The sequence below is a fragment of the Haliotis cracherodii genome, unplaced genomic scaffold (genome assembly GCF_022045235.1).
Source record: "Haliotis cracherodii isolate W230 unplaced genomic scaffold, xgHalCrac1.p SCAF_1, whole genome shotgun sequence".
NCBI classification, from domain to species: domain Eukaryota; kingdom Metazoa; phylum Mollusca; class Gastropoda; order Lepetellida; family Haliotidae; genus Haliotis; species Haliotis cracherodii.
The window spans coordinates 6,483,964-6,508,978 of NW_027266264.1; the positions used below are offsets into that span (position 1 = coordinate 6,483,964).

Genomic DNA, 25,015 nt, shown 5'->3' on the forward strand with positions numbered 1-25,015 from the left:
CCTAATACTAAGGTTACCAAAAACACATCAAACTGACTCAGTTCAAATTCAGTCAATAATGTCTTCTTTGAATCGAGAAAGGGGGAAATAAAAGCTTTATTCTTGCTTCATCAATGAATATTTCAACTTTTATGCTTCATTTATTGGCAGAAACTCAAAATCGAGTCCTGTGAACTTCTAAATCTTGTCCATTCAACAGAGAGTGCTGAGCTACAATATGAAAGGAGTAATCTTGTAATCTGGATCAATGCTTTTTCAATACGGAGCACATGGACGTGCATAGGATTAGGAAATCAAAGTTCAGACTGATTCAGAACATTTGAAATGCCTTATCCTCATGAGATATGCATAATTCCTTTTTCAATCCTGTACGTGTATGCAACAACAACGTTTGGTGCAGTTGCTATGAAAGGCCTTCCCAGGCCACAAACACCTCCCTATAACCTGGCCTGTGCTAGCTGGCAATAACCCCATTTGGATTATATCTCAACATAGGAGTGGTATAAATCGCAACACTTTTCTTTTCATCCATAGGAAATGTGTTCAATAGAATGATCTACCAGACTGGGAGTATCAATTGCACAGAGTCAGTCGTTGGACAATAGGCGGGATAAGCCCCATACTCAAACCTAACTTTCATTGACGTTACACCAGACAAACTACTGCTGTTGACAGGGGACTCCATTTTGTATTATTTCAAACTTGGACCATGTTCATATAATGTCTTGAGCATTACTGTATGGAGATTTCATGGCAGTTCTACCAGTTAACATCTAGGCAACATATTCTGTCACTCACAATGCCGCTCACCGACATGACTGCTAAGGAATAATCTTGGAGATTCTTCCCTGTGCTTGCATATGAAGGACATTTTTGCAAGGATTTACAAACGTCGCTTTTGGTCAGCTAAACATCAAAGAGTGATTATTCAAGTTTTTCAAGTAATTTCTTAAAATGTCTTTTCACGGATGTTTACAAACTGTGTACATTGCTTTTGTACTGACGGTAGTTGTGGGATTGCTTCGAAGTGTTGAAGGACATTCTTGTGATGTCACTATTGATGGATGTGAATATGAACTCAAGATTTCCGCAAAAAGCAAAACATGCACTAACATTAACCCTTTTGTCTCATATTACCGACAGAAACGTTCTGTCTCAGAAACGGCTGAAACAGATCAACAAGTAAATCCCATTACCAGAGAGGATCTCAAACAACTTTCCAAGAAAGTTACACGTATGTTGGATAAATTATCTACACGAGTCCTAAGATGGTGGAGAAAATTGGATCAGAAAGTTGATGAACTTTCAGTTAAAAGTAACGGCAGAATGAGATCCCAGTCTGTTCATCTCAGCAATCGATGTCCGGATGGATTCATTGGAATTGAAAATTGGCCTTCCTGCTACCTCCTATCACACTTCAACACCTCGTGGTATGAGGCAAAGGATTATTGTGGTGCTTTCGAAAGTGATCTTGTTGCCATGGGAACAGTGCGAGAGCACTATATACTGTCTTTCGTCATAAAGAATAATCCAGGTAATTTGTATTTTTTTCTTTGTCTTAATTATCGGATAGGGCATAATATTGTATCTTTGAAATTATGGATCAAAGATCTATTTCCAATACCAAAGCAGGAAATATTGTAGTGATCTGGGTCTGATCAACTTCAATCTCGTAATAACAACCCCATCATTGTGATATGACACGTATCAACCCCATTCTAGTGATATCAAGTAATATTACATGTATAAGTGTATGAAAAATGCAAATAGGACAAAAGCTGATATAAAATCAAACTTTATGCATTGAATGAATATATTTCTAATAATGTATTTATGTATGTGAGATCAAACTAAAAAATAAATATCTGTTGTGGCATATGTTTTGGTATAATTATCTGAATACAGACACAAAACAAAGCTATTTTGATGGAAGTTAGAGTACTGAATCGCTGAATGCAGTTGAGGAGTTCATTTAAACCTCAGTAGCAACCCCAGATAATACAGAGTGTATGAATAACAACCAACACTGAATGCATGGAGTTCTTTCTATTTATAACCTAGGTATTTCACTGGTACAAGCCAAGCCACACAGTGCCACACCACATTCATACCTACATGTATACATGACTCATAGTTATGCCGATTGGGTTAAGGTTTGTGTCAATTCCTAAAGTACACTGTATATATTATTCTGACCCATTCGCTGCGGCGAATGATATAAAACTCATGATACTGGTTTATCGTGATTTATCCTACCAACATGTCTTAATGTGATAATATTGTAAAAGAATTAAAACAAATTAAAAATTGACAGAAAACACATGTGCCATGTCACATGACCTCCACTAACTCGGAAAAAGTGTGCGGTTTTTGCTTTGAAACTGGGTATAAGGATTTATTCTGCCTCTCAGAAATCTATGTGCAGACTGTCTTGCTTGTGGCGTGGTATAAGGGATTTAGTCTCCTGCTGAGAAATTTATTTCCCTCCAAGGAGGAATACATACTATTTTATCAAGATCACATGGAGCAATCAATTCTCTCATGAACCTCATTCTTATAAAATTACTGAATGATCAACATCATTTGAGTAATATGACTCTTATCAAAACACAATGAATTTTATGTGACCTCATATCAATAATAATAATTATGACATTATTATATCACAATGTGATATCTTAATGAGGTGATGTGGCTGTTATCAACCATGGTCTACTAATATGCCTTTTATCAAACAATGTGTAATGATATGGTTCATATCAACCATGCTGTACATATTAGACTTTTATCAATTACACTGCAGTGACATGATTCTTATCATCCATATTTCATATTTAATGATGTATTATGGTAAATTCAGAGATATTAAATGCTCTCTCTACATGTGTCACTTTTCCAAATGCTAATGTATGGTTATGATAGTGACCATCATCTTGGAAAAAGTTCAAATTACTGCCTTGTTAAATCACCAGCCAGCCTATATATATACAAACACATGCCCTATTTGATTTTAATGATGCACTGCCTACCTTAATTAATTACAGTTTAACTATGCACATCTGAATCATTATAATCGATAACATTCTTCTTGTTGCCATCTACAAGTGGGCCTATTGGAGTTCAGTTTATGCCACTTGTTCACGTATGTAATACTTTGTCAAACAGTAGACACATACTTTCTTTCCCAGTGACACCAATCTGTCAATCCATATTGATGATGATGTTGGTGATTTTACAAGTGCTTCTGATAGAGCGGATTTCACTCTCAGAATCCATATCTTCCTGCTGGCATTTTATCCCATATCTTGGCAATACCACCAAAATGTCACGTCAGAATCAGTGATAATCTGAAAAATCTGTGTGCAGCTGTCAGTAATGATCTGTATAATCTATGTGCAGCTGTCAGTGATAACCTGTATAATCTGTGTGCAGCTTTCAGTGATAAACTGTATAATCTGTGTAGCTATCAGTGATAATCTGTGTAGCTATCAGTGATAATCTGTATAATTTGTGTAGCTATATGATAATCTGTTTGCAGCTGTCAGTGATAATCTGCATAATCTGTGTGTCGCTAACAGTGATAATCTGTATAATCTGTGTTGCTATCAGTGATAATCTGGATAATCTGTGTGGAGCTGTCAGTGATAATCTTTATAATCTTTTATAGCTATCAGTGACAATCTGTGTGGAGCTGTCAGTGATAATCTTTATAATCTTTTATAGCTATCAGTGACAATCTGTATGTAGCTATCAGTGATAATCTGTATGTAGCTATCAGTGATAATCTGCATAATCTGTGTGTATCTGTCAATGATAATCTGTATAATTTGTGTAGCTATTAGTGATAATCTGTATAATTTGTGTGTAGCTGTCATTGATAATCTGTATAATCTGTATGTAGCTATCAGTGATAATCTGTATAATCTGTGTAGCTATCAGTGATAATCTGTATAATCTGTGTGTAGCTATCAGTGATAATCTGTATAATCTGTGTGTAACTGTCAGTGATAATCTGTGTAATCTGTGTGCAGCTATCAGTGAGGCCGAGGGTTGGTGGACTAGTGGCAGCTTCCTTGGCAGCACGCGGCAGTGGATGTGGACGTCGCAGTTCTTCACCAAACCCTTCACATTCATTAAGTGGGCCGACGGGGAACCCAACGAAGACGGGTCACAATGCATGTTGCTGAGCCGGGATGAGAACCATCAGTGGAACGACGCCATCTGCACGGAGCACTTCAACTTCATCTGCGAAGTTCAAGGTCTGCCTCTCTAACAAGGTCATGCATGGTGGGACGTAAGGAGCATGGCACCGCGGTGTGGTACCTCCCAGAAAGCCATGGCCAATCACATCATGCTGAATGGAGCAAAGTGTGCAGACAGTCAGCATTACTGTACATAATGCATCCTGACTGACATATTTTAGACTGGTACTGTTGCTACATGAACACAGGCAGACACAGCCAGCATTACTGTACATAATGCATCCTGACTGACATATTTTAGACTGGGTGGAGTACTCAGTTGTCTGGTACTGTTGCTACAGACACTGACTAAACAATGGCTCCATATCGAAGACAAGGTGGCTCCAAGGTCATATGCCTATCCTAAGTGCATAGTCTTTCCATTGGGACTTCCATGAGCCATACATAATGGCCTTGCGTACTTGTGGTGTGTCACTTGACTCAGACTTGAGAACCATGTATCAACAAATTCAGGGCAAATATCTTAAGATATGATGGAGTAAAATCCAAGCAGGTCAATTTTTGAGAAATTCCACCCAAATGATTTTGTTTATGCCAGAAGTTGTTGGTTTCTTAGTTCCTAATCTTCCATGCCAGAGTTAAATTGCAAGTTACCCTCTTCTATTTTGGATTGGTTGTTTTACCCTTCAGTTAAGTGATCCAACAACCGAAAAAAGAAAGAAAAAGTGTCACCTAACTCTTTTTTAATATTTAGAACTACCTTTAATATATACAAAACCATAACACAATTTTCAACATAGAGTTGGCAGTGATTAGTGTTAAGAGAAGGTACCAAGGGGATCCTCTGGAACAGAGATTATCAATCAAGACATACTGGCAGATATGAATATGTAATTAACAGTAGTGGGTTAACTTTGAGATAGACAGTATGCAATATAACTGGGTTTGGGGATACGAGAGGCGTCACGTGTATTTTGGCCTGTTCCTCAGGCACCCTAAAAGTGTGTATTTCCCTGCTACCAGTACATCCTGTTTTCTCTGTAGTCCCAGTACCAATGTCAGCTATATTGGCGAGCTGATTCACCTTAAAGAACTTAGGGAGAAGTTGTAAGATTAGAATAAAAAATAAAAAATAGAAAAATGTATTTTGCTGTTTAAAAAATGTTCACCCACAATTATTATTCCACTAAGGCCATTCTGCTGTATGTCATATCTTACCCAAATAGTACATGTAATTGTATGTAGTTTTGTAAATAAATCTAGATAGGTAATGACGGCTTTCATTTGTTCAATTTTCATATCATGCTAGCGTGAGACAATGTCTGGTGTCAACACAGGGTCTTCACTTCATAAGTTACAAGTGTAAAGAGCTTCATAAAACTACACAACACCTTACAAGCTGAATGACCTTTGACACATCATTTGACCAACACTCATTGTTAACAAAGGTAACATGGCAAGTCCACATATCACAAAGAGCTAATCGGAGTGAAATATTTCTGTTTGACAATCCGATCTATCCTGTGACCACCATTAGATTTTCAAGATAGTACCTGGAACTATGAAGTGGGTCAGTTGTGAAATGACTAACAAATGATGCCACCTTAAACAAGGTCGGGAGTCTGTCTGTACTGGCCTTAAGGATGAAATGATACATCGGTGCACCAGTGCATCGTAAGTTTACGATACACAATACAATGCACGATATGTTTTTTTTCTGTATGGATACAAGATGATACACTCACTGAAATAAATTACTACATGTTTAATGACCTCAGCATTTTTGTCAGTCAAATATCACAAATGTGTTGTAATTAGCATTTCAAGTTCACTAATAAAAATAGCTGCTACGAACATGTGTCTACAGCTAGCTTTTCATTTTGAACATGCTCTGAAATATTTACAGTAAGAAGCTTCCACACGATTTGACATAAATATGCGTATCACGATACGTATCGTATCGTATCGTATCGTATCGTGACCTTGCTGTATTGTTTCACTCCTAACTGGCCTACCAGTCAACTTGATTAGGTGGCGACAAGACACTGACTGGCCAATGAGACAGCTAGATTCTTAACAGGTAATTCTTGCATGTAAACTGTATTGGCAGCATAGTAGCGTGTCAGCAGGTACATCCTTCTTCCCATGCATACTCAGCCTGATGCAAACACTGGGAACACATTTATCAAGACTTACAAACCTCCATGGCAGTGACATCATCCGATTGTTCTTCCAGTTGGGTTAAATCTCATAAACAGGGATGTTATAAGATCCCTGGGATTTTAGTAAAACAACTTCTGTTTAGTTTATAACATATGAATATTTCTTGCTAGAAATGTATTTTGCATTTGAACACAATGTAATGAAATGTAAAATGAAATGACAAATGTTTTCGTTATATTCCTGCACATCGAAAACGCAACCTTCGTATCTGTAGACCAGTGAGGGTAGCACTAGGCTACAGAAGTGCTGATAAATCATAATGCTTTTAAGAATGTCTTTTTGTAATACCCAAAAGCTAGCAACAGACATTTTACACCCGCCAACTAAGGTTCATGGAAAGTTTGTTTGAAACATAAACATGTTGATAAATGTTGTTTTAAGTTTCTTTTTGGGTGGTTTATAAGTTAGAAAAAACACTTACCCTCAGGTTTTTATGAGATTTACACATATTAATGCAGTATAATACTGGCACTGTATGTACTACTAAAAAAGGTTAAGGGTCACTTGATTTAGGAGATCCAGAACTTTTTAGTGGTATATAGTGGGTAGTGCATATGGTAGTGGAGAATCATTCTCCACTCTTAGCAAAATCATATAACCTAAAATTCAAAATGCAACCGCACAGATAATACATGGTTTGCATGATACTGTCATTCATTGGTCAGCCATCCCCAGTTATCCAGGGTATTTGATCTCCATTCTATTGTGATAAAAACTGGAGCAGTTCGCTATTAGAGCTTCATTTGAAATACAGTATCATCACTTGATTGTCTCCTATGATCATCTCCCCATAGGACTTGTCTCGTGCAATGTGATTGGATGGTTATTTCTTACATCACATCGTTAGAATCCGACTCAAAATGAAGAAATGACAGCAGTAGAAACTAACACTTTTAGTCCACTAGTACTTATAATGACATATAGCAAATCCCATAATAATTGCCAATTTCTACCAGTCAGTATGATACCTAAACTATTGGGCAGCTTGGCAAGGACTATAGGACAATAACAATTTCTATCACTGAAATGTAGAGAATATATATCAATACAGAATGGAGACTTAGTATTGGAAATGATGGGGATGATGTTAGCACACAGAAGGAGGGCTACAGCTTGTACTTACAATGTAGCACACAGAAGGAGGGCTACAGCTTGTACTCACAATGTAGCACACAGAAGGAGGGCTACAGCTTGTACTCACGATGTAGCACACAGAAGGAGGGCTACAGCTTGTACTCACGATGTAGCACACAGAAGGAGGGCTACAGCTTGTACTTACAATGTAGCACACAGAAGGAGGGCTACAGCTTGTACTTACAATGTAGCACACAGAAGGAGGGCTACAGCTTGTACTTACAATGTAGCACACAGAAGGAGGGCTACAGCTTGTACTCACGATGTAGCACACAGAAGGAGGGCTACAGCTTGTACTTACAATGTAGCACACAGAAGGAGGGTTACAGCTTGTACTCACGATGTAGTCTGGCGGGGACTTCCCTGAACTCCTGGCAGTGCCGTCGATGGTCCTCCATTCCACGGAGACCTCCCCGATCAGTCCTTGAGCTCGAACCACCAACAAGGAGGCCACCCGATCTTCCTCCCTCGCCATAACCTGGGAGTACACAACACTATGTAATACAATGAACTCAACACCATGTCATTCCCCCCGCTTTATATGTAGGAGCATTCTAGAAGCAAATAAGTTATGTTATTACCTGCACAATTAGGATTGACCATTACACCATCCACTGTCTTGTACTGGGTATATTTGGTATGGTCTTATTGACAGAGAAATGTTTCTAAACTCCCGGAGGGTAAGCCACAGTGTTTTCTATCCAAAGTTTTATGAAGATACTTGAAAAAGGTTTTAATTTTTAACTGTGTTCAAGAAATGAACCAAAGTGCAAGTCAGTATATGTAGCCTGTAACTTACAGTAAAAATCAGTAAGGATAAGAATTTATGGATGAACAACTTCTTTATTACAATTAAAAGCGTTGTTTCGGTGTAGATTCTAACACCGTCATCAAGCAAGCACGGTGTTAGAATCTACACCAAAACGTCGCTCTTAATTGTAATTAAGAAGATGTTCATCCATAAATTCTTATCCTTTCTCAGTAATGAAACTTCTAAATGCCTATAAAAAAGTTACAGTAAAATTCATCTGAATCATTCCCAGTGAAGTTAATCATTGTTGAAATTGTGCTTGTAACAGTAATCGTTCCACTGTTTATATAATTGTTTCCATAGAATTTAAGTGTTGAGGAAACTATCAGTACTCTTCAGCTCATTTTTAATCATCATCATCATCATCATCATCATCATCATCATCATCATCATCATCATCAACAGAGTATACTCACAGTAACCGTCTGAGTGGCTGGAATAATCATTGGATCATTTTGTTGCGGGGGAGATGTCAAGGCCGAGAACTGGAGCATGCCGTGAGGGTAGTCAGTGTCATCTATGATGAGGTTGGACGATCGAGTTGAAGGGTCTATGCTAGCCCCACTCTGATTGGTCGATCCTGTTTGTCCATCACCCGAGATGGCAGATTCTAAGTACACTCGAAATATTTCTGCTTTTTCTGGCAAATTGTCTTCTTTGATCTGGAATTGTAATCTCTGAAAAGAATAAAAACCCACCAGCAACTGTAACTCTTATTCATGGTTCCATCATGGTCACATAGGTCAGCAATGTTCATACATCAGTCAAAACTAAACACCTGACAAAAGTGATCTTAAAGATGTTATGTTATATATCTATTGAACTCTCAGATTCCTTATGGGTAGCCTAGTGGTTAAAGCATTCGCATTCATGCAGAAGACCCAGGTTCGATTCCTTACATGGGTACAATGTGTGAAGCCTGTTTCTGGTGTCCCCGTCCTGATATTGCTGGAATATTGCTGGAAGTGACATAAAAACCATACTCACTCACTCCCTCGTTATGAAGATGGTATATGTGTTGCCAACAGTTGGTCATGCAGTTAACCCAAAATGGGGACATTCGAGTAGCCTAGTGGTTAGAATGTTCGCTTGTGACCACGCCGAAGACACAGATTTGTTTCCCAACATGGGTACAATGTGTGAAGCCCGCTTCATGTGATATTGCTGGAATATTGCTAAAAGCAGGGTAAAACCATACTCACTCACTCACTCACTCACTCACTCACTCACTCACTATCACAAAACAATCCTCTCACCTTCTCCCTCTCTCCGGGGCTGAATGTCACTGCTCCTCTGGCCTGGACGAAGTCGTCCACAGCAGGAACATACACAGAGTTGACGTCCTGCTGGACGACCCAGGTGATGGTCACTACTCCGTCGTCTCCCCTGCTCCGCCCAATGACACACGTGATGAGTGCGCTCTCGTTGCCTGTCCGCGATGGCTGACATGACTGGGTGAAGCCGTACAGGCCATTTGAGTTGTCACTCTTCAGAACTGGAAAAGTGTGAGTGTATGGGGTTAAATCAGTTTTGAATATTATTTCAGTTACAGCATGGTAGGTCGGCTTATGTGTGAGGAAAGTCCACCTTTCAGCTGTTGGAGAAAACCAATAGCCGGTATAGAAACAAGGATGGCCCCATTCAACAAAGTGATCATAAGTGACTGCCTAAGTAAAAGAATGGGAGTTACAAGCATCTCTGTGCTACAATCGCTTTGAGGAACGGGACCCAGGACTTGAAGCAACAATTGCCTTTGTATGTACAAGGGATGCAACTATGCACAGAAATTTGTTGCACTTCAGATCTCTCAGAAGGCAAAATATAACTTTCATTCAGTAATTTTCATATTCCCACCTTTAAATGTAAAAAATATCATCTCAAGTAGGGCTGTGTATTGGCAAAAAAGTCGTATTTCTGTATATTGGGAGCTAAAGTGTTTGACAGTGATTAATTGACATTGATTGTACATGCAGATCATACTTTCAACATTTTCAATGCTGCCATTTTGTAGTCATGGATGAAAACGAAGAACACACACACAATTTTCTTCAACATAATTACAGGGGGCACGGGTAGCCCAGTCATCTAAGGCGCCGCGATTCGCTGTGCAGAGTAGCGGCCCTTGGGCACGCCAGAAACCTATGATTGTGGGTTCGAATCCCAAGTCGCCCCGATTATGTTTCTAAGTTTGACAGCACCATACCCATGCTCGTGGGTTTCACCAAAGTGGTAAACGTCTGAGACCTGCATCACTTCGGGCTTTCCTCCCACATTAAGCTGACATGCCACGATATAACTGGAATATTGTTAAAAGAGACGTTAAACCCAACTCACTCACTCACTCACTCAACATAATTACTTGAAGCTAAAAAACTGATGTGAGGCTAGATGTTTGGAAGCAAGGCATTTGCCGATGATCAACTAAAAATTAATTCATCACAGCCTATAATCATCAACACTCTTCATCAATACTGGCTGTATTGGTACACAGGTACAACCAGATTATTTCCCATGGTCTTAACAAGACACTATCAACCCAATACACATAAGCAGACCTACCGGTAAGTGTGGCAATGGAGCCGGAGTCAGAGATGACCGCTCCACCGTTAACAGACACCAGGGTGACAGAGAAGACTTCATTGCTCTCCTCCTCAATGTCCTGCAGAGACTGGATGTTGAATGTACTCGTCCTCACCCCTGGGGTGTAGGTCAAGGTCCCAGAGATCGGCATGATGTCCTTAATGGCCGGTGTCTCATAGATCTCAAGGATCTCTCTGTGAAAAGTACAGAAATTGATTCTTTCATTCAGAATGTTACGTTCCGACGAGAACATTGTTCCGGGTTCTATTCAAGTCAAGGGAATACAGATAAAGGTTGGATATCATGTCTACATGACCAGAGACCAGTCAGCAAGGTGACAAGGTGAGGATGTCTTCTGTGGGATGACCCTGGCTAAGGTACAAACTCTACTGTCAGCCGAAAATACCCCAGGCCACAGTCGGAATGCTCATCTCCACGTTGGGCCAAAATGTAGCAGCAATAAATTTTCAAAGTCTTGTCCTGGGATCTTTACTGTGGATCTTCTGATCCAAGGTCAGACACCTTGTCCACATTTCCAAGAGGCTAGCTTGTCATGTATACTGTCCTATCAGCAGGAGGCATCCCAGGGGCCCCATTGAAGGGTACTGAGACTTATTTTGCTTTGTGATATCAACATCTACCATGCACTGCAACATTTACTGGGCAAACCATATCAGGTGACAACTCCAGCCCTCAGGCACCTGATGGAAACTCCTGAACAAGGAAAGACTTGGGCAACCTGCATGTATCCAACATAGATTTCTGCAAACCTATATGACTCCTAACCTGAGGTTTGTTCAGCAATATTCCAGCAAAATGACGGCGGTCTGTAAATAATTGAGTCTGGATCAGACAATCCAGTGATTGATGTCCTGAGCATCGATCTTCGTAATTTGGATACGATAACATGCATCAACCAGGTCAGCGAGCCTGACCACCCGATCCCTTTATTCGCCTTTTTACGACAAGCATAGTTGCATGTTACGTCAAGCATGGGTTGGTGAAGACCTGTTCTTCCCCGGATCTTCACAGGTCTAATCTGAGGTGAGGACTCAGGGGAAAGAATCTTCTATGTGTGTAATGATTGCACTCACTCCTCAACCAGGCTCCGGAGGAAGACTCGGACATCCTGCATGTGTCCGCGGTAGAATTCATCTCCTGGGGAACGTGCTCCCACAAACAGTGCTCCTGCCTCGTCAATGATGTTGGGTTGTAGCAGAGCTCTACAAATCAATAGAGAGACACATTCACTGTGAAGTTGAATACAGGCTTGAACTTATGAACACAAACATAATACAGGCTCTACCATATGAACACAATCATAATACAGGCTCTACCATATGAACACAATCACAATACAGGCTCTACCATATGAACACAAACATAATACAGGCTCTACCATATGAACACAATCATAATACAGGCTCTACCATATGAACACAATCACAATACAGGCTCTACCATATGAACACAAACAATACAGGCCCTACCATATGAACACAATCATAATACAGGCTCTACCATATGAACACAATCACAAGACAGGCTCTACCATATGAACACAAACATAATACAGGCTCTACCATATGAACACAATCATAATACAGGCTCTACCATATGAACACAAACATAATACAGGCTCTACCATATGAACACAATCATAATACAGGCTCTACCATATGAACACAATCACAATACAGGCTCTACCATATGAACACAATTACAACACAGACTCTAGGATAAATGAGCAGTTGCTGGCTGTTAAGTAATCAGTGAAAACAGGCTACATATAAATATTCATGCCCGTTTTTCAAGCAGTGTTTGAAATAAGAAAAATGCCAGGCGGCCATCAGGACCCACAGACTTTAGAAGCAGGCCCTGACTAAACTCTTCAGGATATTATTAAGAAACTGCACTTATTCTGGTAAACATATTGACATGTAAATTTACTACAGGACCCATACACGTTTGAAAAAAAACGGGTCCGACACGAGACCTACCTGCCAGGGCTTATGGCAGGGGGCAAACTTCCAACACTGCTTTCAAGGAATTAGATGATACATGGCCAATGTGCAGGTCACATGGTTGGTTGGTTGGTTTGTCGTTTAACACCACACTCAGCAATATTCAAGCTATATGATAGCGGTCTGTAAATAATTGAGTCTGGACCAGACAATCCAGTGATTGATATCATAAGCATCGATAGAAGCAATTGGGATCGATGACATGCATCAACCAAGTCAGCGAGCCTGACCACCCGATCCCGGTAGTCGCCTCTTACGACAAGCATATTCGCCTTTTACGGCAAGCATGGGTTGCTGAAGACCTATTCTACCCCAGATCGTTACGGGTCAGGTCACATGGTAAAATAATTGGAAGATATGAAACATCTGACAATCCCATGGATACAAGCATATCATTTTTGCCCAACTTTAAACTGAAAGATGAGATGGTTATGAAAGTTTCTAAAGTGTCAATCTTCCATGATTTTGGGTGTGTTTTTTTCAATATATATTGTAATATACATTAGGTTTAACAGAATTCACATTAACTTGCCTTGTTGAAATAAGCATCCCATCCATATATATCTTGGCGCTTCCATTAGCAACAGACGCCAGGATGTGATGCCAGTTGCCGTCCATGAGGTTGATGCTGGTCACACCCTGGTACACATGGCTACCCCCCTGAAACAATCACATGTACAGGGGAATATCAAACAATGACAAACATTGACCAGGAAGATATTGAGATTGTAGGGTCATGGTTGGCCCAGTCGTCTAATTTACTGCACAGAGTTGCATCCCTTAGGTATGCCAGAAGCCTGTGATCATAGATCCTTGTTGCAGATTCACCCTGATTGTGTTTGTAGGTTTTTTAGCACCATACCCATGATTGTGGGTTTCAACATACTGGCAAATGTCCAAGTCCTCACCTTGGGCCGCTGGACTGTGAGATACTTGAAATACTGTACAAAGCAGTTTCAATCTCACTCACTCACTCACTCACTCACTCACTCGTGATCCATCATTCCTGGATTGTGGTTCAACCACAACATATCTACATCCTACAGCAGCGTTGTAACAAATAAATTAATGAATTAATGATTGGTTGCAATCAAACCAAGGGGATGATCATGAAATCTGCAACTGATTATTTTCCAGTTATAAAACATCATTGTATTGAATAACATTGGTTACATTATGCATACATTTAGTCTGTTAAAAGGGCTTTTGCAGTGTTTTCCAGTAGATTTGTTTGTGTTGAATAGCATAGCAAAATTATGAAAAAAGAATAAAATGAGGTTTACCAAGAAAGAAAGATACAAATTTATGAAAATTCTCTTCTCATTCATGATTGATTATTGAAGGATCACCAATTGTTGTTTTTTTCAAATCATGACCAATTTTGAAATTATAATAACACTTCCCTACACTATCTATCTGACTACATCACCAGCAACTCCATTCTACATAATGATGGACCTGTGCCATGGATGCATTGTGATCATCACAAATTTCAGCTCAAATTTGTATCCTTTATATCTTGCCCCTAATGAAAGTGCAGACAGCCATACCGTGTTTGATCTGGCCAGTGCCAGCTCGATGGTTGACGATGATGTTGATGTTAGCAGTTTGAGGCTGTAGAAGTGCTTCAGACCATCCGCGGATGTCTTGGCCAAGATGTAACCATTTGTGTTAGGTTGAGGCTGGACCCAAGCACTCAGACTGAAGCCGTTCATGATGTCTGCAGGCAGAGGTTGGACTGCTGCAGGGACTGTGACATAACTCCCTGTAAACATGGTAAACACATGTGAACCAGGCCAAGTGATGATCATTGAAACTCCCGCATTGCTAGACATGATTCCATGGCTTTTCAATGGCTAACAAAGCAATCTTTTTGCATTTATTGGTTCCATAAACCTAAATAAATTAGTCCTCCCACGCTAGAAGACTTATAAGTGTTTCCTGATTGGTTTATAATAGACTTGGGGTTTTTTGTGATGCAATATTGCGCTGAACGATGTAACTGATTTCCTAGCATTGTCTACAGTGTCTTGTGTTGGAAACAGCAATCTGTGAAGTTACCATTGTTGCCTTACGTATTTCAAAGAAATGACTTCAATATATTTCTGCATTTATGTAAGTGTAAATGTTAAAACTGATTTACACAGTGTGCACAAGTCAATTCGCAATTGAACCAGAAATTAAAGTTTACAATAGTATAATCAACATCTCAATAAAAAACACCATCTTAGTAACCCGATATTAAACAATCTTGATCAATACTACAATGTAAGTTTGAATTTGTTAAATTTTCAGAATAAATATTCCAACATTGTAGAGATAATTTAAGAATAACAACTTCTATATTTACTCTATAGGCAATGTTTCGGTATAGATCCTTTTACCGTTGTGAAGCAAAGCCACTTTGTCATCCGTCAACTTCTCAGTAATGCCTATCAAACAAATTTTTCCAACATTACCTAAATGGTATAATCACCATTGGAGAAAATGGCACTTACCTGTACCGCCTGAAAAGAGCAACACATCCGTCCCTGTGCCCAGTCTCCGCTTGCTGTTGTCTGTAGTTACAGTTGAGGGACGGTTACCGACAAAGATCAAGTCCACTAGTTTAGGAGGATTGCCTCCCATTCTTTCTGAGAAAACCTCCCACAGGACCTGCGAACAGTGTAACAGGAAGAACATCAGCAACAGCTCTCAAGATGGAGAACTACCTTGGCTTCGTTCGACAAAACGATCTTAGTGTTATGATTGTCGTAAGCCTATGTTAAAATATGGGAGTTATGATCATCTTAGTGCTAAGATCACTTTGTCTAACCGTGCCAAGTAAGGGAACTCCAGGAGCGAGGCTATGCAGGTGGATGAACTACTAACTGTAGTCATTGAGTTCAGGCCCATTGTTTCTTTGACCAGATAACAGTTATGTTATATACACCACAACAGAAAACTGTTGAACCTTAGGCCACTTGTCCATCTGCAAACTCTTGAAGAAATCATTAGTTATTAGACATAGATATAAGGCAGGTTGCATGCAGGTTAGTACATTCTTAAAGGTGCAAGTAATAGGGCTGGGACGGGTAACTTGGGTACTCGGGTCAGGTGGGTACTGAGTAGGACCCCAGTACCCACAGGACTACCCGGAACCGTGGTTAGTCACGTGATATATTGTTCCATGACAAAATTTCACTGTATAACTACAAGGTTACACAACCATTTTAAGTCTCTAATCTTCGCATTTCTTCATGACTATGAACAAGTTCCTTCTGACTTATATAACTTATATATGTTTGAACAAAGCTAAATAAAACTTCAGTCAACTTCAGTGTATGCATGGCGACATTGTTCCATACGTGTATCTGAATACATTCTGCCAGGGCTACTGTCAAATTATTCCCAATTAGACATTTTGTACCTATCTCTTGACACCAACAGCTGGTACCCGGGTAGGGTCGGGTAATAGGGGTGTGGGTACCCAGGTAGTAAATTTGGACTTTTCCCAGCCCTAGCAAGTAATGTGGTAGTTCCAATGTTAATTTTTAGTAGTTGCAAAGAAAGTAATTTTAATTATATCTCCATCTCATCGTATCCAAATCAGTGTCTAGCAATAGCTGTACACATGCCTGTTTGTCAAACATCGTCATACTGAAGTGTCCCATGGTTAAACCAACCCACACATTTCCCATGCCTTGACCTACCTGTGTGTTTCCAAGGCTACCCTGTTGCCTTTCCACCGTAAAGGTAGCTGAAGTCTGCCCACCCTGGCCTGGCGTGACGTCCTCATCGATGTTCTTCTCATCAGACATGGCCGGAAAAGCAAACTTGCCAAATGGCTCATCACTCTGCCTGACCTTCAGAGTCCCCACTGTCCTCGCAGAGTCCAGTCTGGCCAAAACAGTGTTAGTCCTCCCAGAAACAACTGGAAACACAATGTATCATTAACAGGATGGAGAATCTGGCATTCCTCTTTCATAAACACCTTAGACCCTCTATATATGTAAATCTGAGCTACAGAGTTTGGTTTAACACCACTTGTAACAGTATTTCATTTATAACATGTCTGTTTGATGTTGGGTGATAGCTCAAGGTGATGCAGGGTCTGAGACCTGCTTGATGAAACCCACAAGCATGTGTATGGTGCTGACAAACCTAGAAACATAATCAGGGTGACTTTTGGATTCAAACCAATAACAATAGATTTCTGGAAACTTTGCACAGGGAATTGTGGTATCTTAGATGATTTCACACTCCTGTAGATGAGGAGTGAGTGAGTGAGTGAGTATGGTTTTACGTCACTTTTAGCAATATTCCAGCAATATCACGGCAGGGGGACACCACAAATGAGCTTCACACATTGTACCCATTCGGGGAATCGAACTCGGGTCTTCAGCATGACGAGCGAACGCTTTAACAACTAGACTACCCCACCGCCCCTGTAGATGAGGATGTAATATGATCAGAACAATGAACACCTCCCAGATCAAATATGCCCTTACAGTAGATTCTACTGATGCTGTGGCAATACCCTTATTCAGGGACAATGACAGCTATCACTATTATGGTACGTTTGTTTAAAGCCAAACTCAGCAAAATTTCATTTATGACGGAAATCTGTAGATAATCAATTCAGGACAATCAAGTGATTGACATCATGAGCATCAATCTATGCAGTTAGTTGAAGTGAGGTGAAATGAGGTTTAACACCACATTCAAGCTATGTAATTAGGATACGGTGACATTCAACCAAGTCAGCACACTCGCCCATACCTCTATGACAAGCATGGGTTGCTCAAGACCAATTCTTACCCAGATCTTTGTGGAAGACTTACACTATATTAGCTTTGCAAACCTTGGTATGAAACCACTCCTACCATTATCAAACATAAAAAGCAACAGACCAGGTAAGGATAACAGACATATATACCTAGGCAACATGAAACAATTCTTCACTGACCACATAAAAAGCAACAGACCAGGTAATGATAACAGACATATATACCCAGGCAACATGAAACAATTGTTCACTGACCGCTAACTCCTGTGAGGACGACATTGTAGGTCTTCTCGTTCTCGGGGATGTCATCCGGAAGAGGCTTGATGATAATGGGCAGCTGACCTTGACTTTCTTTGAACTGAATGACTCCGCTGGTTGTTTCAAATTCTCTTGTGTCTGTCACCACTTGATTGGTGAGCATGTCACGGATCTGCCAGGACACATCCACCTCACCGAACGAACCCTGGTCTCGCATGATGCTGAAGGAGGGAACAGCATGTTTACCCTAAGACATTTTGTTTGTTATTAGTTGGGGTACAAAATGTTTAGCCCAAAATTCAATGTTGATTGTTGGAATGAACAACTTCCAAATTAACATACTGTCGACATCTTCCTGAGGCAAGGGAGTTAACCGACTTTTAAAGTCCAGTTTCCACCCTTGCGAAAGTAGGCAACAATTATGGAGTTATATTTTAGCTGGACTAACAAGTCTGGATTTCAACCTGCATATTTCAGTCAACTGCTGGATTTGCAAAAGATGTGTACTGTCAACTAGGTGTTCACAGATATTTTCCAAATCTTTTCATGTTTTTAATTAAGGTGCTCACATAATTTGATGCACTTCGCAAGGTAAGTACCGTTTTATTACAAAATATATATCTTGATTATCGATCAGATTATCTTGCCCGGGTGCCAACATTTACTTTGAAGGAAATGCAAGTGATATGAGAGGTAGAATCTGATTGGTCAATAGGATTGTCATAGAGGGGACATAACTTGCACTGGTAGCACTACTATCGAGCCTAGTTTGGCAATGGTGGAAACTGGACTTGTAGTCAACAGATTATGTCATCTTTGCACACACCTACAGATAATTGGATTGAAAGTCAAGAACATCACAGTTTATATATGTTTTTTCATTTTTTTCCAAAATGCTATAAATTACATATGCCAATACATTCCTGGGACATCGCCTATTACAAAACAGTTGGTCTTACTATTTAATGCCAAACCAGTGGCAACATCTCACAGTGTTGGGAACGATGACATGGAATCAACCAAGTCCCTGAGCCTGGCCACTCTATCAGGTTTACTCACTGTTTACTACAAGCAAGAGATTCCGCCTTAGGCTGGGTTCTCTGAAACCTGTGCTGATCTCCCCATGGGGAGTCAGGTTTAGAAAGTCCCCAGCAAGCCAATGGATCGGGCGGTCAGCTTCAGAGACTAGTTTGTTTGCATGTCAGCATACCCCGATGACGTATATCGTTGCTCACAATATTGATCACTGGATTATTTGGTCCAGACATGATTATTTACAGCCCGTTATAAGGTACCCGTAATGTTGCTGAGTGTGGCGTTAAACAACAAACAAACAAGTGACTGGAATCTACACTATGCATCCTACTTCAATGTGAATGAAGTAAATAAATTCCTAGTTTCTTGTGATTATTAAAGTTTTGGGTCATACATTATGTAGCAGGGTACTATTGCTATTTACATCATTATTCATACATCATCATCATCTATATGTTCATTGTTTGTCTTGTTTACAGTTGAATGTCAGTCAATAACTCTTTAAAGTACTTAACATTAAGTATTTTCAGTCTCTGAGAATCTCTCACCAGATCTTCCCCTTCAACCTTCTATCTATCTTTAGACATTTTTTTCACACCTGTAGGGTTTCCCTCAGTCCATTTATATCTTGCATCAGCACTTCCTTTGATGCTTAATGCAATGTATCCCCTAAATGGCCACCCTGGTCCTCTACAGGTAGCTTCCTTCCATACCTGACTTCCTCCTCACTTCATGTGCTGCTGTTGAGGAGGAAGGATATTTTCTTTTCTTCAGGTATGGAATGGTCACTTTTCAATCTGTTCTCATCTGCTTCTGTCATGTATAAGTTCTTTCAATATCAAACCACTATACAAGTGTGGTATTATAGGATAGCATACTCAAAGTAAATGGTCTCTCCCTCGCTCGCCTCCTTTGCCAGCGGCTCCTTGAAGCGGAACACTCCATAGGCATCATCATTGGCCAGGATCATCACCGTGGCCGTGGATCTGTTTGTCAGGATGAAATCACCTGAAATCAAGGAGAAATCTTTATTCACTGTACCCATATTAACTATCTTTTATTAACCATCCTGTCAATAGACAATTATCATAATTGAATCAACATTATTTTCTACTATGGTAATATCACGTTCCCCAATTGAAAACAAACACTATCACTCACTCACAAACAGATCATGCATGTTATCCCTTGGAACTGTATTTTAAAGTAGCTTTTTGTGAAGTGCACTCAGAGGGATAGACTACAAGATTCTCAACACAATTTAATGTACACATTGTAATATGTTTTGCTATCTAGTTGTCGTAGGTACTGGCTTCTTCTTACAACATACATTAGTGGGGCCCAATGGAGTAGAAGAGGTGATGGGGGTACTGCGGCACCCCACTCTGGACCAAGTCCACCTCCTGACAATGCTTCCATTCAGGTGCTAAGTTTTATGTGTGGGATAAAGGGGCACTCACACTGCCCAGTTGTGTCCCGAGTATGGACCCGAGCTGACTCGTGGGTACTCGTATGGTGCTCGTAGCGAAGTCGTACTAAACTCGGGGTAACTCGGGATACCTCGTACTAACTGCTGGAACTGCTCAAAACACTCGGGCCGCCAGTCAACTCCTAACAAACTCCTAAGAAACTCGTAACACACTCGTCCTACTCGTAGTACCCTTGTTGCGACCTCATGGTGCTCGTACAGAACTAGTATGAGGATCGTCTGCAAAATTTATTGCTGAGTTCACCGAGTCTAATACGAGCTATACAAGCCTCCATGTTAAATCATGTGACAAATTCCCACTGAATTATTTAACAGCTCGTAGCCAAAGTTGTACCAAACTCGTAAGGCTCGTATCGAGATCCTTATCCTCGTATGCACCTCTTAACAGACTCCTATTGGACTCCTATGGAGCTCGTAACACACTCGTAGTGTACTCGTATGATACTCGTATACATGTAGTCTCTTCCCGAGTCCTAACCGAGTTAGGCTGCAACCACCTCGGCAAAGTGTGAGAGCTGCTTAAAGCATGTCCGAGGGTTTTTATGATATTTAAAACCCACATTCGCGGGTGATTTATCAATGTCACTCTAGCCAAGTGATACACTCACTGAGCTACAGATACAAAGGTTGCGTGTTCAATCCGCGGGAATATAAAGAAAATATTTGTCAGTGATTTTACATTTCATTATATTGTGTTCAAATGCAAAATATACTTCTAGAGAGAAACATGTTACAATGTAAACAGAAGTTGTATTAATGAAATCCCTGGGATATTATAACATATTAGATAGAAAATATGCCTGGGATATCATATAAATCTTCGGGACATCACAACATCCCTGTTTATGAGATTTAACCCAACTGGACAACAACAGGATGACCTCACTGGAGTGGGGTCATCATTGGTGTAGATATAACTGGACCCTTGCTAGTTTGTGACACCAGACCAAGCTCTCTCACCTCCCAGGTTATACAGCTGCACCTGGAATGTCTCGTTCCCCTCAGGCAAGTTGTCCTCCAAGATTTCCAGGAAGAAGCTCTTCTCAGTCTCTCCAGGGTTGAAGGTAACCTCCGAGTCAACACTCGTGTAGTCGTTGGAAACACTCGATGCCGAGCCGTCCAGTGTTCGGTATCGTACTTTTGTCGTATCTGTCAGTCGACCTGTTCTCTGAATGGTGAACTGAACCTGAGATGGCTCTATTACATCCTTCCAGACCTCTGGAGAAGAAAATAAATCTCATAGCACTCCGGGGATCTTCATCACTGTGAGTGAGTGAACTGGGCTCAATGCATAACTGAACAGTCTTCCCATCTGTTTTATGTCGAAAGAAAGCCCATATTTCCAGAACATGTGCCATTTGTCAAAATGTTCAGTGTTAATGGTGAAGGGAAATACATAATCTAGTTTGTTTGTTGTCTGTGAACAATTGAGTCTGGAGTTGCCACATGAAGGATCCTAACTGGGACATAGCTAGGATTTGAATGCCGATCAGCATATCCTAACATTTGGGTAAGGGAGGCAACTCATGTAAGCAAACTATGCCTATGCCCCTACATCATTAGTACCATAATCACAAAACGTAGGTTAAGGTAACACGTGTGAACGGAAAGTCTCTGATCTGTTTGTTGTCTAATGATGCATTCCAGCTATATGACAGGGAACTGTAAATAAACAAGTCTGGACCAGTGATTGATAGCATGAGCATCGATCCACACAAATGGGACATGATCGTATGTATCAACCAAGTCCGCAAGTCTGACCAACCAATAAAGCATGGGTTGTTGAAGATGATAAGAAGTGCATGAAAATATTTTTATGTTATCATCCAAGAAAGATAATGAAATAACCAAACAAAATTACCCTGGAAGCTAATTGTCAAAACCAGACCCATATAATACTCAATGGATGCCATAACTTTTTGTACCTGTAAATTCTAATGGGTGGTCATTTTGTCTGATGACAATAGTCGCTCTCATTGGAACACCTGGTTGGGCATTGCCCGTTGGGGGAGATAACTGCAGAATGTAGGTCTCATCACTCTCCGGTATCTGGAGGGAGAAAATATAAATTATGAGAGCAAACCTACATTACATTACTGGACTGTTGTTAACATAGACAAATAACAACAATAAGCAATAATTCAATTTCTGCTTGGATGACTGGTCATACTCAACATATTCCTGAAAATGTGTACAGAATTCTGACTATTGTAACAATTGAGCAGGTTATTTCTGTTTATAGTATATTTATTTCTTTTTACTGTTTTGTGGTATTCCTTTTGTCTGTATCTCATCTATCAAATATTAATTCTATAAGACATAATCATGCTTGTTCTAATAATGATGAAAGCATAAAGGCACTGGCTGCAGTACATTTTCTGCTGGACAATATGTCAAACAAGGAATCTGACGACTACAGATCAATATACTGAACACAAAAAGTTAGGGATCCTGAATATTTGTGGGGATACTTTGTATGAAGTTGTGTGCTCAGTCTTCTTAACTTTTTTGTTCAGGTTATGTAAATATAGGTCTTGTAGGCAGAACTTAGCTAAAGTTGTAATTTTGTGCCTGTTAGATATTAATCCGAAACAATACTAATCACGTTAAACCAGGTGGATAGAACAGTATACATCTTACATCATCAGCAACAGAAGATATTCGTATTGTTTGCTGGGCCTGTCCCTCCGTGAAGGTGATGGTTCCGGAGGTGGGTGTGAGGTCTGCCTGAGCACTCGGTGGTAATTCCCATGCTACAGACACCTGTCCAAACGTCCCTCGGCTTCGCTGTACATTCAGATCCCGGAACACAGTGTTGATGGCGGTGCTCTCCCCTGCAACACAGTCAGACTTGTAGTAGCTCTGATTCATTATTCAAATTGAACGTATAGATGTCATTGATGATCAGTTCCACATTGAATTAGTTTAATTGGAACAAATATTGCCAGTTTGAATGCACCTCCCCAGTGACATTGAGCTAAAGCATGTGAAACAAATTTTCAGTAATTGGAAGAAATCAGCTTGGATATTTATGATTCAGATGATTACATTTCTATAGCAGGGTCAGAGTCAGTGTTTAGAGGGTCAAGGTCAGGGTCATAGTAGAGGGTCAGGGTCAGTGTTTAGAGGGTCAAGGTCAGGGTCAGAGTAAAGAATCAGGGTCAGGGTCTGCGTTTAGAGGGTCCACATCAAGGTCAGGGTCAGAGTAGAGGGTCAAGGTCAGTGTTTAGAGGGTCAAGGTCAGGGTCAGAGGTCAGAGTAGAGGGTCAGGGTAAGTGTTTAGAGGGTCAGGGCCAGTGTTTAATGGGTCAGGGTCAGTGTTAAGAGGATCAGGGTCAGTGTTTAGAGTGTCAGGGTCAGTGTTTAGAGTGTTAGGGTCAGTGTTTAATGGGTCAGGGTGAGCATTCTGGTTATGGTTAGTTTTCACAAGGAGATTAAAACAGGTCCTAAAACACTAACAGAAATGTGAGGAAACAAAACCCCCAGTTGTGTAAAAAAGTACCTAGTATAAAGTGTTCCATGGAAATAATTTCCACAGAAAAAATAGGACAAAGAAACATGTTCATTCCAGGAAAAGATACTCTTTGACACTGACACATATTTGGGGTTGATTGCAATTACATAAAATGCAACTGTCTGTCACTGGAAGAACAGTCAATTCAGAACAGGAAGCAGATCCCCAGCAACTGTCACGCTATGACTATCGTAACTCCTATACTGTAACTTAGATTTAAGATAGTGGCAGCACTACGATCGCTTGTGAAACAGAGCCCAGATCCATGATGAGTAGATTGCACTTCATTGCATGAGTGACCTACCCATGTAGACAATAGTGGGATCCATGGAGAACTGGATGACTCCTCCAGGTGCATCATTAGCTGCAACAGTGATGGGGATGCTCACCCGGGTACCCAGTTGGGCGGCAGGTGTACCGTAGGTCAGGAGCTGGAGGCTGAACAACTCGTCCAACTGGAATACATCAACAAAGCTGTTCACTTTCAAGTGTGTGTAGCGGCCATAAAACTTCCGAGTCCCATGATGGGATTCGAACCACAGACCTTCTGATCTGAGGTCGGACACCTTGTCCACATGACCAAAGAGGTTAACCCCGTCAGCAAGCTGACAAGGTAAGGATGTCTCTGTGGGATGACTTCACGCCCTGCTACATATGAATGTGAAACTAAGAATAACAAAGGCTATAGAGTATGCTATGTGTCAAGAATTAGGGACTAAAATTTGTCAAGTGTGACACTATGAAAGAGTCCTTACCTCTGGTATGCCATCTGACTTCGCTACTAGAGTCCCTGTTGCTCTGGTCTCACCAGGAGCAAACCTCAGGACACTAGTTCCTCCATAGAACTCCTCATTTCCTCGTGGAGATACTCGGTACTCTACTTCCTTCATCGTGAGAGCTCCACCGCTGCGCTCTACAATCACTGTCACTGCTTCAGACCCCTCCTGCGGAACATAGAGTGAGTGAGTGAGTGAGTG

The 25,015-nt window shown here is 40.5% G+C and overlaps 2 protein-coding genes across 2 annotated transcripts in view; one reads left to right on the plus strand and one right to left on the minus strand.

Moving 5' to 3' along the window:
• LOC139471850 (adhesion G-protein coupled receptor V1-like) overlaps positions 1–25,015 on the minus strand; it is a 159,288-nt gene that overhangs the window by 92,911 nt on the left and 41,362 nt on the right. The window contains exons 14-29 of the mRNA XM_071254352.1: positions 24,794–24,982; positions 24,343–24,493; positions 23,165–23,358; positions 22,450–22,573; positions 21,485–21,742; positions 19,914–20,043; positions 17,998–18,221; positions 16,667–16,887; positions 15,473–15,629; positions 14,525–14,739; positions 13,507–13,634; positions 12,045–12,173; positions 10,930–11,144; positions 9,627–9,865; positions 8,787–9,047; positions 7,900–8,037 (exon numbers count right to left, since the gene is read on the minus strand). Of these exons, the coding sequence (XP_071110453.1) occupies positions 7,900–8,037; positions 8,787–9,047; positions 9,627–9,865; positions 10,930–11,144; positions 12,045–12,173; positions 13,507–13,634; positions 14,525–14,739; positions 15,473–15,629; positions 16,667–16,887; positions 17,998–18,221; positions 19,914–20,043; positions 21,485–21,742; positions 22,450–22,573; positions 23,165–23,358; positions 24,343–24,493; positions 24,794–24,982 (2,973 nt within the window). The remainder of the gene's footprint in view (positions 1–7,899; positions 8,038–8,786; positions 9,048–9,626; positions 9,866–10,929; positions 11,145–12,044; positions 12,174–13,506; positions 13,635–14,524; positions 14,740–15,472; positions 15,630–16,666; positions 16,888–17,997; positions 18,222–19,913; positions 20,044–21,484; positions 21,743–22,449; positions 22,574–23,164; positions 23,359–24,342; positions 24,494–24,793; positions 24,983–25,015) is intronic.
• LOC139471838 (lectin BRA-2-like) lies at positions 501–5,863 on the plus strand. The gene is made up of 2 exons (XM_071254340.1): positions 501–1,534; positions 4,032–5,863. Exons 1-2 carry the CDS (start codon positions 955–957, stop codon positions 4,271–4,273), a joined length of 822 nt encoding a protein of 273 aa, XP_071110441.1. The 5' UTR covers positions 501–954; the 3' UTR covers positions 4,274–5,863.